Source organism: Sinohyriopsis cumingii, chromosome 9 (genome assembly GCF_028554795.1).
Source record: "Sinohyriopsis cumingii isolate HCF-2022 chromosome 9, ASM2855479v2, whole genome shotgun sequence".
NCBI lineage: Eukaryota > Metazoa > Mollusca > Bivalvia > Unionida > Unionidae > Sinohyriopsis > Sinohyriopsis cumingii.
This window is the reverse complement of record NC_142969.1, coordinates 108,423,225-108,439,023: the sequence shown is the minus strand read 5'-3', so window position 1 is coordinate 108,439,023 and position 15,799 is coordinate 108,423,225. Positions and strand designations below refer to the sequence as shown.

At 35.1% G+C, this 15,799-nt stretch overlaps 1 protein-coding gene across 2 annotated transcripts; it reads left to right on the top strand.

Annotated features, from left to right (window-relative positions):
• The first annotated feature begins 7,922 nt into the window (after window positions 1-7,922).
• On the top strand, window positions 7,923-15,203 carry LOC149792447 (uncharacterized). 2 transcript variants are annotated; one of them, XM_089971026.1, is made up of 3 exons: window positions 7,923-8,082; window positions 11,370-11,828; window positions 14,308-15,203. In XM_089971026.1, the coding sequence occupies exons 2-3, from the start codon at window positions 11,378-11,380 to the stop codon at window positions 14,382-14,384; spliced, it is 528 nt and encodes a 175-aa protein (XP_089827152.1). In that variant the 5' UTR covers window positions 7,923-8,082; window positions 11,370-11,377; the 3' UTR covers window positions 14,385-15,203. The 2 variants fall into 2 exon arrangements, with proteins under 2 accessions (XP_089827152.1, XP_089827153.1); XM_089971027.1 differs by lacking the exon at window positions 7,923-8,082 and having other exon boundaries at window positions 11,138-11,828.
• Window positions 15,204-15,799: the final 596 nt, after the last annotated feature.

The window sequence follows — 15,799 nt, the reverse complement described above, 5'->3', positions numbered from 1 at the left end:
ATAAGGTGAAATCTAGTCTGATACGTCAGTCCCCAAGCCTGTACTGATAAGGTGAAATCTAGTCTGATACGTCAGTCCCCAAGCCTGTACTGATAAGGTGAAATCTAGTCTGATACGTCAGTCCCCAAGCCTGTACTGATAAGGTGAAATCTAGTCTGATACATCAGTCCTCCAAGCTTACTGATATCGCTATTTATCAGACTGTGTCAAAAGTACATACTGGGCAGGATTAACGCGAGGGTAGGTGACACGTGCCCTATGCCCGCTCCATATCATACGCAACCCCACCGGCCGGTTACCGTAAATAAAATTGCACGTGTTTAAATATATTTTATATAGTCAGGTCTAAATCAACTAATACTTAGCCAAATAATATTTCTAATAATAATTATACACATGTGAAGGACGGTTAAGGACTGTTTTCCATTTGTATTTGTAGATCTATAAGGGCCATAAATGTCCTGGACTCACCACATCCTTCATCCGGCCCTGCCTACTAATCAGACTTACACGAATTATTCAACTTTGATTCAATTTTTCAGATTACTCTGTCAGAGAATCGGACTATGCGTGCCTTTGTCATTCTGTTGGTAATCTGCGCGCCAGATTGGATCCTATTTTGGTACACTACGGGCATGATTTTCTCCTATTTTGGTACACTACGGGCCTGATTTTGTCCTGTTTTGGTACACGATGGGTCTGGGTGTTTTCTTCCTATTTTGGTACACCATGAACATGATTTGTTCCATATTGGAACGCTATGAACATGATTTTGTTCTATATTGTTACGCAATGGACATGATTTTGTTCTATATTGGTACGTTATGAACATGATTTTGTTCTATATTGGTACGTTATGAACATGATTTTGTTCTATATTAGTACGCTATGAACATGATTTTGTTCTGTATTGGTACACTGTGAACATGATTTTGTTCTATATTGGTACGCCATGAACATGATTTGTTCTATATTGGTACGCTATGAACATGATTTGTTCTATATTGGTACGCTATGAACATGATTGTTCTATATTGGTATGCTATGAACATGATTGTTCTATATTGGTACGCTATGAACATGATTTTGTTCTATATTGGTACACTATGGGTCTGATTTTTTTCTTATATTTTTTGGTACACTGTGTGGCTGATATGTCTTATTTCCGTTACTTTTTGTGTGACTTATTTTCATTTCTTTTCCTATATATTTCAATAACATCGGCAAAAAGTAACGCAGATCGTCAGGCACTAACACAATACGGGGTAGGACTCCCCAGCCCTATACTACTTAAAGCCGGCAATATTTTAAATAGATTTAAGAGGCTAAGACTAGAACCAAAGAGTCCATGGGAAGGTATTTACATATACCGTTATGGATTCTCCATAAGAAATAGGGACGATATTAACAAAAATAATAAGTTAATAAAACAATTAGAAATTTCAAGAAAATTCAAAAACATTAAAGATTTACTAATAAAATATAGAGATAAAAAAGAACTATGGAATAAAGAAGAAACTTTAACATATAACTGGATAAGGGAGGACGTAACAAAAAATATTAAAAGCACGGCAGAAAAAGAAAATTTGTGCGTTAACTGGGACAGAGCATGGGGGCACTGGATGAAACTAGGCTCGCTTAAAATGCAAAGCCTCTGCTTTAAATACATGCACAATGCATGGTTGACAGGAGAGGCTGCAGTGAGACGGCGCATGGTCAGAGTACCACCAAAATGTCCACTGTGTAAAAGAAGCCGTTTTCTAAATTCCTTGTGATAATACAATGTGAAAAAACAAAACTAAATAGGGACAAGGTAATAGGTGAAATAAACAAAACAGATAAATATAAACAACAAAGCATTTTATATCTTGATGGGAATTTGACTAAAAATACGCTATATAAAATTACTGACTATATCGTTACAGCAATGACGGCCTGTGGCCAAATAATAGTCATAGGAAAGTAAACTAGAGTGAGAGGCATATGTAATAACTACCAACGGTATTTACCCCAGTGGGACATTACTCCTGCCTACTCTTCATAAATAATAGTAGAACGTATACCTCTCCATTTCTACTTAAGCAAATGTATATTGAATACTAATACCTTTCTTTTATCTTTGAGAATTATAGGACAGAGACCTACACTCACATGGAGCTATGAAGGAAGGAACAGACATGCGACATGGAAAAGTAGACATACAACACAACAGAAACCAATCTATGCTAACACCTATACAGTCACTCAACTGTATAGGAAATACAATTTTTGGCTACCCTTTTCGGAAACATAATAAATAAATAAAGATAGCCAAGTTCGAGAGAGTGAAGTAAAAAAAATAAAGTAAATATGGAGCTCTCTCGAACACAGCTGACCTCAGCAGAATATAGATTTACGAAGAACGACACACACACAGCACACACTAAAACAATAGTTGTTTTTTTTCCCCTAAAAATATTATTACACCGTTACTTCGCCCAAAATTCAAAATTCTTATTCTAAAAACTTGGAAATATAAATATGTACAAAATCTAGAAGATCCATGTTATAAGGATCGCAGGACAACTGGGGAAGAATTCGATATAGACGGCTGTCCCAACATGAACACAACTATAGCACGAACAAATATATAGCACATTCACACATGGCAAACACGGGACGTAGGCGACCTTTAGCCAAGGTAACAAAGATACTAGGAGAGGGACTCCGAGTCAGGTGATCGAAACCGACTCGGAAGAACAATCCTATAGAATACACTAGGAAATATATACCCCGTCAAAAGTTCATTTAAAATTTTTGATCGAAATTCTGTTTAAATTAAAAAACAAAGCAACATATCTGGGGGACTCAATGAAACATAAAAACACTTTTATTCTTTGGCTAGATGTGGGGGGGGGCATCTGTCTGGTGCCCCAAAAAAAAAATCAAAAAAAAAAATAACATAATACGGGTGCAGTGAATCAAAAAGTCTTTGTTTCGTTTCTTATTCATCTACGGATTCTACCAAGTCGTTAATGTTGTAACGAAATCACACCCCGTATTGCAAAATCTGTGGGAAAATAAGTCAGTAGTATATGGTTGGGTACTCCTAATGTTCTGTACTAATAACAAGATTTAAATGACTAATTACTTATAACATCATTTGAAAGAGTCAAATGCAACTTGCCACGGCTTTATGTCCCATTAACCAGATCCCTTTTGATGCCTGTGTTATTTAATGTTTGTCAATCATTTCTTCCGTGTTCCACCCATGAATCTGTGGGTGGTCCCCCATGCAATACAAAACTATAATAAAAGTCTCGTAATCTGTATGTGTGCGTGTGTGTGTGTGTGTGAGAGAGAGAGAGAGATGATGATGATGATAGGAAAGCCGCAGATTTCGGGTCTTTAGAACCAAAAAGGTTACGCACAATATGACTGACTCTTTGTTTGATCGAATGGAGAAGATACCGATAATCGGCAGATGTCCTATTTTGCAAATGGTCTTATTATGCCGAAGGTGTACAGATGTTATCGTCCACGCCATACTGTTGTGAAAAGAATACCTGGCATAATCTATACCAGCCAAAAGCCATGTTTGCCAAGACTGACAACATCAAAAAAAAATATGGGAAAAGAATTTATCGGAAAAAGTGAACGTATCAACTTAGCCGTGCATGAGGTAGAAAGCTGTACAAAACAATCTTTTAAAAACGTTATCAGAACAGTTCTGTTCTTTTCTGTTCTATTGAACAATTTATCGAAAAAGTCGATCAATATCATACTGAATCGGGATAAAGAACATCAGATGGCATTAGAAATGAATCCATTTCGTCGCTTTATGACCTTGATTATAAATTAATCATACGATCAACATCTAATTACACGAATTATCCCATAACAGTTTGCCAACAAAATAGCGTGTAGTTTGCTCATTTCAAGACCATTTATAACTGGTTTGCCTTTCCTTTTTCCTTTCTTTAACTCTAGTTTGCCACGTCATTAGAGTATGTGATGGTTGAGATTGTCTCCTGGGGTTAGAGTTTAGTGTTTGTGCACGCGAGTTGTTTATCTCCTGTACGCAGGGCTTGATTCGCTCTTTGTGTGTGTGTGTGTGTGTGTGTGTGTGTGTGTGTGATACCAGGTTTTCTGGTACACTGTTATTCATTTAAAAATCCTATTTGTGGATGACCGTCTTCAAGCATGCTGTGTGTGGGAACCATCCCCTGCACCTCTCTCTCTCTCTCTCTCTCTCTCTCTCTCCTAAATGGAATATAATGATTCCAACCAGATATAGTTTTCGATGTAGTTTCAGAACACAGACATCTGGGGTTCAGGGTTTCTGCCAACTTTCATTATATTTTCCTTCCAGAATCCTAAGAACATGAATTGTCATCTTAAATACACGGTTAGAATTTCTAAAACCTTAATTGTTTGAGATTGGAGTATCGCTTACATCTATATTTGTGTAATAAAGGTCCCCAGAATGTAAACTTCATTTTTATTCCGTTCCCAGTAATTTTGTTAATAGAAGTGGGAGTAGCAAGAGGTGAAAATGACCGCTAATTACCTGTGAAACATATTTCACCATTTCGGTATGCACTTCTACCGATCGCAAGTGGGCAATTCAAAATTTGGCAAATGCGGTTCAATTGTGTACATAAAGAAGATAAGTTACAAGAATGCGAACCTGGTTTAAAAAATATACGTCAGAAAATTGCATAAAGCTGTAGTTTAACGTTTCACTCTAGACATAAGACCATTCAAACTGAGGTACACTTTACAGAAATTGGTTACTTTAAGTGTAGACAAGTACCCCAATTTGTGCTTCGGTTAGTTAATTTGTCTTAAACGTGTCTACAACCGTCAGTCCTGTCATCCTTGGGACGTTTACGAGCTAATTATCAAATTCCTCAAACAGGACTGAAGGACACACAAGCAATACCAACCTTTCACTTGCGAAGTTTTAAGAAAATACAATTATGCGGATGTTGTTTGTATATAACACTCACTTCAAGAAAATAACGATGATTCAATGCTTTATAACGTGACAATTAAACAATTATTGGCTTTTGTTAAAAGCGGAAGATAAAAGAAACATTCTCCTTAAATACTCTTGTGGATGACTACGAAAGTTGTATGTTCTTATGAACGATAATGAACTAACTTTTAAACTGGAACTAAATGTTTGCAAAACAATAAAACCATTATATACAGTAAGCCATTTTCTTGTGCATAACGGTGCAAAAACTATTTGTAACACCCTTTCACATGAAACTGGTTTGGCGTGAAGAGTACTTGTAAAGTAAGTTGCTGGGCCATCTGTAAAACCAAATTTACACAAGGAAGTCAAATGATTAAAATAACAACCTTCTGTTTAATCAAATTTACAAAACGAAGTCAAATAACTAAAATAACAATTATATTTTAATTGCATTCTGGTTAGGTACGTTCGGGCTATTGAAAGCCAATACCAATTTTTGTGTATAGACGATTCTATTTTTTGCGTGTACCATTAGTCCCAAAATGAATGAAAGAGAAGGGAGAAAAAAACATGCAATTTAAGTTAAAGTTTCTGGTTATTTTTCCTTTTTTAATGAGATAAATCATTAATTTCACTCAGCTTTGTCTTCTTACATGATAGGGAATAAGGATGATATATCATCGTAGGTTTCACAATGAAACTACAGTTTGCTTAGAACTAGTATAAGTGTCGTGCTTGAAGAAATCAAGACATTCCCGAAATAATAGTTGGTTTTCTAGTAAATCTGTCACCTTTAGTACGGTGCTTAATAAGTAATGACAGATAAGTAAAAATCTTAACAAATGACGTAAATTTGGATAATCATTCCAGAGGAGAAGGCAAGGGAATTAAGATGGCGAATAGGCAGCCATAGTGGTATTGTATTCGGAGCACTTCTCCCCAGGTGTGATTAGTTAAGCAAACTCAGTGGGATTATAGGCAAATGGACTCGTGTCAAGGATTGTTTATATTTCAAAATTGAGGGTAAGTAATCCTAATCTCCTTGAGACCATTAATGCCACTTCAGCAAAGGCTCTTAGGCAGACAATTAGAAATGCGATAATTACTTTAATTTTCACTTGATGATCGGTCTCTTGTGCAACAGAGAGACAGACAGACGGAAATATTCGCATGCAATTGAGAAATTTTTATATCAAATTAGAACTGTTAGAGATTTATGAAATATGAAAATGAATGGTTTCCCAATAAATACTGTTTTCGTTGCAAACATGGATTTTGGACAATAATTTGTAGAGTCACTGTAAAATAATGCACGTTTGTAACCACCAAGTTAGTCTATCAACCGATTTGGTATAAAATATGGCTTTAAAAAATGTTGCCGTCAGGCGCTTAATTTTCCATCCACGCCAGATACTACTGATTGTTTTCTCCGATCATTTTTTTTTTACTAGAGTTGTGTTATGTTACAGGTTTCTTTGATATAAAACAAGTGGTAGTTTGGGGGTTGGGGTGTGACATTCGGGTCTGAATTTGCTTTATTCAGTTTTCAAGGCAGATGGGTTCCTGTTTACTGACAATTTATTATTGAAATAAATGAAAGATAATTTGACACCAGGCAATATTTCGCTTTAAGGGTATTCAGTTTCCTAAGGTTTTGGTCTCAGAAGATTTTACTGAATCCACAAAACATTATCACATTCAACAGACCTTTTCAGCCCTTGAATTCGACCTTGCGTGCCTTTCGGAATGACCAAAAACTAACCCAGTGATACAACATACATTACACTATGTAAATACCATACCATACCATGCCATACCATACCATAACATACCATACCATACCATACCATACCATACCACATATCCGTATGTTATGATACAACATTATTTTATGTAAATACCATACCATACCATATCTCGGGATATTAATTCCGAGTGTATTAAATAGTACAAAAGTTAGTGGCGTGCCCTTCATTAACAATAAGTAAAAATTATTTATTTTGCTTTATTTATGTTTCTTAATTGCTTTCTCTTCTCACAAACTTCTATTGTGTTAACATTGATGTCTTATTTTAAAACATATTATATTTCTCATAATCGTTATATACTTTTATTTATTCATTATCTATTGTCTGATTTCTTAATTTTATTATGATCGTTATCTATCTTTATTCGTTATTAGTTGTGTGATTTAATAATGTTATGATAGGTATACACCTTTATTTATTCATTATCTGCAGTCTGATTTTTTGTAAATACACGAGTCGCATTCTAAATACCAGTTTGCGCCACAATTTACGCGCTTTAGCACAGGTCTTTGTGTATTTATAGTCCATATATTAAATTTCATGAAAGTTCGCTCTTGTCTACACTATGGTAATATTAGACAACCAAACAATGTGGCTTTAAAATGAAAAAAAATTTGGGGGGAGGGGGCTTTGTTTTAAATGTTTTTTCTTTTATTTTATTGATAACAGCGAACTTTGTTAACATTACGTCTTTTGTTTTTTCAAAGCGTAGAAACAAAAACAGGAACATGAGGGTGTTATTGTCCGAAACACTTGACCAAGTAGACAAAAATCATTTTAAAAACTAACAAAAGACCGTTTTACATAAACAAAAACGATAACATTTCGTATTGATTTTGTTCAACTGTGCGAATCACGAGATGAGTTGGTAACCTAAGTGAAACAGACAGTGAATACAGCCCAAGGTTATAGTAAAGTTTCATGAAAGGCGTGTTTAAACATGTTGTCGGCGGTCAGTCAAAATTTCAGGCCTCGTTGAGACGCATTTTATTGTTCTCCTCGAGAAATGCCATTCATGAATGAACACAAGAGAAAAGTGGCGAACCTTTTCTTACAAAGGTCAAAGAGATAAAGACATTCTTTGCTTGCTCATTGGTTCAGCTGACAAATACTCTCGTGACGTCACGTGCGAGTCTAAACCTCTAGGTATTTATTCAAGGCGCGTCGAAGCAGACGGCATATTTTGACTGGGGATATATATATATATATATTATAATTCATATTCCCGTCAGTGTTACCAGTTGTTATCTTGAAGTTAGATTATTAACTTGTGTTTGTCAAGATTCGATTTTGATAAGGACCCATCGCCACGTAAGTGATGATTTATACTTCTTCATTTAATCTCTCTCTCTCTCTCTCTCTCTCTCTCTCTCTCTCTATATATATATATATATATATATATATATATATATATATATATATATATATATATATATATATATATATGTATATATATATACTGTAGTGGACAGGTTCAGATCTAAAGCGAATTTGTACTTACTGCCCAAAGGGTTGAATTAGAAATAATAACTAAATTAAAATATTATAGTTGCGTAGCAACCGCCCCATCAATCCCCGCAATGTGGGGGGGGGGGAGGGTTATTTCCCATTAAACAACTTTTTCTTTATTGAAAGCCCACCAACCCTCAAATTGTTTTGCGGGGGCGGAGGTGTGTGGGTGTGTGGTGGGTGCAGAATTCCTTGCTATGCCAATGAAACGTTTTCAACAATTTGTGGCGTAAATTACGCATGCATGTATAAGCGTTTAACGCAACTCAGTACAATAACGTCTGTATTGTGCCAATTAGAAAATGTACAAATAAATTGCCCCAAAAATTATGGAAGATACACAATTCCAGATAAAAACATGTAGTAGTATAAGGTAAAATAGGATTGGTAAAGAAGGGCATGAGTGAAAGGCAGTACGTAATTTATCTAGTAATCCCTGTACTTCTATGCACAGTTTATAGCGACACGTATGCTTATTATTACATGGGGTGGGGTGGGGGTACTGTGGTTTTGTCAACGTTAATTTGAACAAGACTAACATATAGCGGAGCGTGAGATTTGAAAAAAATTATACGACTCTAATGTAGCTAAGATTTGTAGAAAAAGGATTTCCATTGTATACGTTATAATATTGTAGTTTAAAAAAATACCGGCTTCAAACCAAAACCCTGGGACCACATCCCCTCTGAAAATTAAATATTTTTTCCCAAATACGTGTTTTAATGTTTGCATGCAATGGCTTGCATTTTAATTACCAGTATGTGTTATGTACGAGTCTTTTAGTAATGTCGGAATAAAAGCTCGGTATTAATTTTGTGGAAAAACTACTATATATAAATCTGACATGGAGATTTTAAGACACACACCCCCACTCCATTTTTAGAGTCATTAGGCCAAATAAAACAGTAGCTCTGGTTCTGGTCACTCGATCGACCCTATTTTTGATTGCCGAACAAACTGTTTCCCCTCCCCTCCCAACAAAAAATTGGAATAAAGACCAAAAAATTTTTGAGAAAGAAATTAACAATGGGTTGTAGCTACAATGGAAGTTACATTCGGATGGAACTGATGATACAATTTATCCTTAATTTAATTTAATCCGGATCACAAACATATAGACCAACAAGTAGGTCTCCGCTCTTTCCCCCCCCCCCCCCGACAGCTGTCAGAAAGAAGAAGAAAAAAAAAGCGGAGACCTACTTATTGGTCTAACGCATAAAAATATACCGACCTACCTACCCTAATATTTTCACTGTAATTAGAACCATTTTTCTATTTGCCCTTACCTACATTGCAAAACACTGAAAGGAACTTCGAAGGGCACATGTTAGTCACGGTGTAAATTATTCAAATTAGAAAGCCTCTACCGCTATGTATTACGGTTTAGAAACATTGAAGTGTGGTTGTTGATTATCAATAAAAACAAATCAGTTATAGTTTTATTATGTCCGACAATTGGTATTATAAAGGCATGTCAAGTGTCTAATGTAGAACTTTATTCATCTGCAGATGGAATTATTAACACTTTCTTCAAGACAAGGTTTTTTCTGTGCAAAAACAAAACCCCCAAAAACAAGACGATTAAACAGAATACGAAAATGCATGTAGTCATTAATGGGACAAAGTCAGAAGAAGGTTATTAATTAATTAATACATCTTTTAATTCCACATTATTGTCACAAGACTTGGTTGTTAATTAATACATCTTTTTATTCAAAATTATTGTCACAAGACTTGGCTGTTAATTAATACATCTTTTATTTCCACAGTATTGTCACAAGACTTGGTTATTAATTAATTAATACATCTTTTTATTCGACATTATTGTCACAAGACTTGGTTGTTAATTAATACATCTTTTAATTCCACATTATTGTCACAAGACTTGGTTATTAAATAATTAATACATCTTTTTATTCCATATTATTGTCACAAGACTTGGTTGTTAATTAATACATCTTTTAATTCCACATTATTGTCACAAGACTTGGTTGTTAATTAATACATCTTTTTATTCCAAATTATTGTCACAAGACTTGGTTGTTAATTAATACATCTTTTATTTCCACGTTATTGAAACAAGACTTGGTTGTTAATTAATTAATACATCTTTTTATTCGACATTATTGTCACAAGACTTGGTTGTTAATTAATACATCTTTTATTTCCACATTATTGTCACAAGACTTGGTTGTTAATTAATTAATACATCTTTTTATTCCATATTATTGTCACAAGACTTGGTTGTTAATACATCTTTTAATTCCACATTATTGTCACAAGACTTGGTTGTTAATTAATACATCTTTTTTTTCCAAATTATTGTCACAAGACTTGGTTATTAATTAATACATATTTTAATTCCACATTATTGTCACAAGACTTGGTTGTTATTTGATACATCTTTTATTTCCACATTATTGAAACAAGACTTGGTTGTTAATTAATTAATACATCTTTTGATTCCACACTATTGTCACAAGACTTGGTTATTAATTAATACATCTTTTAATTCCACATTATTGTCACAAGACTTGGTTGTTAATTAATGCATCTTTTTATTCCAAATTATTGTCACAAGACTTGGTTGTTAATTAATACATCTTTTAATTCCACATTATTGTCACAAGACTTGGTTGTGTGCCTGACGGGTTATCTTTACTGCATATACTTGCTTGTATGTATTGTAGATTGAATGGTCAGTTTAATTAGTTATGCTCTTCAAATAAAGGTGTCGACTGTTTTAATTCAGTTACATCACTTCTCAATTAGTTCAAAACGACAGTTGGATTTACTCTCGGTGTGGATTAATGAGATCATATTTGTTTTCGTGTCAGTACCAGGTCGATACAACACTTTTGTGAAATCCCAACTAGTCTATTTTTACTGATGTTGCAACTTTTCAATTTATTAGGTCAGGAATTCGTAAGGATGGGCTTCACAAAATTCTCTTCAGACAGATATACTCGCACACGGTAATAGGCCTAGGGTATGTTTGAGGGATGATTTAGTCGCTCTTTTATGTCTTTGCTAAAGTCTATATTACTTCAAACAAAGCAGCTCATCTGTATTCATTTGATTGCTTGTAGGATTCAAGATGAACTACGTACTCTGTATTTCGTTTGCCATGGCCATGATGTTCCCGGTATCAGCAAGGCGCAATATTTGTAAGGAGGGACAATTTTTCGACCGCGATCTGCGAGGCTGTGTTCCTTGTTCTGATTGCCAAGAGAATCAGCTGATATTGCGTGTTTGTCATGGGCACGTTGACACAAAATGCGGAAAATTTTCTGACTTCGACTTCCAGCAGGCTGTAAATTCTAAAGTTATGGACGATGCGAGAGATCAGCCTCAAAATCGGGCCATGGAAACTGGTACAAGCGACAACTTTGAGAAAACAGTTCAACCAGCCCAGGCTGCTGATGATGACCCCTGGTACTCGATTACCATCATTCTGGTTGGAGTTTTAGTTGCTGGAATCATTACAGTTGCTGTGTTGGCGACTATAGCTTGTGTGATGTACAGGAAGAAACGGGATTATGACCCAGGTTAGTAGAGATAATCTCTTCTGTAATTCAGATATTTTTGGGAATATTCCTTCAGTGTCTTGCATGCTATTTCATCGACCTTCAAAAAAAAAAATCCGGATGAAATGTGGCACCAAAGGAAATTAAATTGCCAGTGGAAGGACAACATTTGAGTAGTCTGGAAGCAGTATACTTCGATGCACCATTCTTTTGAAAAAAGCTAATTTTCTGATAGTTTCACTTCAAAACATTTTGTATTCTACCCGGTAAAAATGTAAGCACGTTTCTCGTTTATTAGTTTCATCCTCTTCACTCTTAGAGTCATTTAGTCACATATCTAACATTGTTCAGCTTTTATTTTTTCTTTCTTCAACTTAGCACGCAATTTCATTTATCGTGTATGGAACAAAAATTGCATGAAGCTTTATTTTTGTTTTTAAAAAAAATTCCTGTAAAATTTTATCGTTATCTTAAGTTACACAAATTTATTGTTTTAATAACTGTTCTGACATTTTAAGGACAGAGGATGTAGGGACAATAGAGAGGCACGCATTATTTGTCATCAATTGAAATTGACAAAGCCTGTTTGTAACACCGAACTGAAACTCAGACATCGCGCACGTTTCCAGCAAAAACTCGACAAACCACCCATTGACATTTTCTTGCAACAATATTTGGCATTGTAATGAAGTATTTGAAACATTTGCATCGGTGGATTTTATTAAAGGCGCAGAGTAAATTGGTTGACGCGAGCTCTTCTTTACGGTGATCTCGGTCACTGGATCCCATTAAAAGGGTGGATAATAGTTCATTAATACCTTTAAAATGACATTGAGTAACATTTTAGTGAAATACAAGAAAATAATTACTCGGTGATTAAAGACACTGATTGGAGCTTTTAAAGACAATTTAGGGTGATATTTATCTTTTAACTCGTAAATTGTGATATTATTAATAATTCCACAATGACATTCATCTCGTTGATTTATTTTATTTACTCTGATTATTTTGCACACAAACGATTCCAATAATAATAATATCAATAATAATAATAATAATAATAATAATAATAATAATAAGAGGAAAAATAAAGAGCTTTGGTATTACAAACTGAAAATACCAAATGTATACCAACAATACTGGAACTATTATTATTATTATTTTACCTGCTGGTAACTTTGGAAATCGTGTAGTCGACGTTTCTTCTGTACAAGTATTTCCTCGAACATAGTTGTCCAGATATGGGGGTGTTGCATTTTTATTTATTGGGTCACTGTATCAAATTGTTTGTTTTCAAAAACTGCTTCATCTAGACTATCCATTATTAAAATGGTGCTTGAATTTTAATAAAATTCTTTGGTTTCTGACAGGGGCCATCTGGCAAAGCTTCCAGTGTTCATCTAAATTAGAGACATTCAACACACTTAATATTCATTTTGGTCTGACCTTCTTGAGCCCAGGCCAAGATCTCTGGTTTCTGATCGGTAGAGACTGTTAATTACAAAACCCTCTCTCTAATCCCAGGGTGGCTGTCGTCAAGGGTTGACATTTCTATAGCATGTATGGCTGCAATTTACCCATCTAAAGTAAGCTAATTAGGAGGAGTATATATATCTAGTGTCAAACCAACAAGGTTTGTTGAGTTAAAATTAAGAATAGCGGGTTCTCTGAGAATTAAATTGGGTATAAAACGTACTCGGCAACGGGGAGTGCAGCTAATTGGAGGGTACTGGGTTCTTATGCCGACCCTCGTCTCGGGTTGGTAACCAACAACTGGGGATCATTGAATTAACTGATATTCTATCGGAGTCCTAGCTGACTATCTCTAAAATCTATACTTATCATAAGCACCCTTTAAACTGTTGTCTAGAATAATTGAACGTAAAGTTCGCGGCACCATTGAAGCTTCAAGCTTGTGAGAAACTTCAATGGCATACTGTTTCCGCACAATTTATCAGCTTGAGGTTTTTTCAGTATCTCTAATCTATTAAATCCGGGATGGGAAAATAAGTGATAACAATTCAAAGTAATTGACGATTTCAGTTTAAATTGTGGATGCCATATGCCGAACAAAACTGCTTCAAAAGTAAAGCAAAGGGGAAAATGTTGGTTGAAGGAGGATTGCTGAGTTGCGGCTTTAACACTTAGCAAGCAAAATCAAGATGCACCAAATCCAAAATCAGTATTAGTAGGAAGGTGGTGGTGGTGGGGTGTTCATGCACGAAATCTCTTCCACCACAGCCCATTTTTGGGAATTGTAACCATTTAAGGAATGAATGGTTTGTTCAGAAATAAGTGCGAGGATATAAAATTGAGATTTTTTAAATTAAAAACAAATGAAGAGCAAATTAAAATAAAATGACAATGCTTTTCTGAAGAGAGGAACAGAATTTAAAATATATGTTTTTCCCTTTTTGTGTAAGACATAATAGTATAATGTCGAATTTGTTCTCAGAAAATGGGATCATTTGGTATTCATTTAGTTTCTATTCATTTCCAGCTGCATCAAGTACCCTAATTCACCCAATGGGAAGCATCGACAAGATGGACAACTTCAAAGTGGTATATGAGACGTGAGCACCATCTAAAGAGACACCCTTGCGGTATAAAACTGTCTCGGCATTACTGTGATATGGAGATTGGGAAGTCGAGGCTTGATCCCGGAGACAAACAAAATCAATCAAAGCGATGCTCAACAGAAGCAAAAAGATCGTTTTTCTAGTGCATGAAATCCAGAGGACATTCGACATGATGTTGACTTTGTGTTTATCTTTCATATTTTGAAGCGTTTCTAATTACACACTGTCACGTCATCAAGTGAAGATGGCCCGAAAAAGTTGATGCAGTAATCTGTGATTTGTAAATATTATTTAAGTGTCTCGTTTAGAATATTGTTTATGATCGAAAGAGCATCGCAACATTGAGTGGAAATTATGTATTCTTCTTATTATTCTTCATCATCATGATCTTCTTCTTCTTCTCCTTCTTCTTTTTCATTACATTTTTCATTTCGAGTTATGTGAAAACGAGGTGACATTAGACTGAGGTTGGTGAAAAACCGCCCTTGATAAATGTTTTCGAATTTATCAGTTAAAATGTTGTACAATGTATGCAAGCAGTATGAACTTTCCTTTCTTTGAGTTTAAAGAAATTTCGTTTGGTTAATAATTAGGATCTGAATCACAGGCATGGATGGTTATGTTTCACCACGAGTACATACCTTGTTCATCCTATTTTGTGTATAATTGTGTACATTTGAATGTATAATTTACTAGTTTCATCCACAAATGAAGAACTAAGCAAAAATGCTATAATATGTAAATAGCTTTTTATTTAATTAATTTATTTTTTTACTTATTATTTACAAGTGTGTAAATAAATATTTTCCATTAATAACGTCTTGTGTGGTTCATTCATATGTCTCATCTGAGTACTTTTTATTCCTGGTTATGCTCAGATTCCGCCAAACCAATCACACTCCTCCTAGCTATGCTCAAATTCCGTCGGACCAATCACACAGCCATAGCTATCTTTAGATTTCGTCTGAACAATCACACAGTCCTAGCTATCCTTAGATTTCGTCTGACCAATCACACTGCCATAGCTACGCTCAAATTCCGTCGGACCAATCACACTGTCCTAGCTACCCTCAAATTCCGTCGGACCAATCACACTGTCCTAGCTTTGCATAGATTTCGTCTTACCAATAAAATATCCTAGCTGCGCTCAAATTCCGTCGGACCAATCATACAGCCCTAGCTATCCTTAGATATCGTCTGACCAATCACACTGTCACAATTACGCTCAAATTCCGTCGGACCAATCACACTGTCCTAGCTTTGCATAGACTTCGTCTGACCAATGAAATATCGTAGCTGTGCTTAGATTTCGTCTGACCAGTACGAATGTCCTAGCTTTGCTTAGATTTCGTCTGACCAATCACACTGTCCCAGCTTTGCTTAGATTTCGTCTGACCAATGAAATATCTTAGT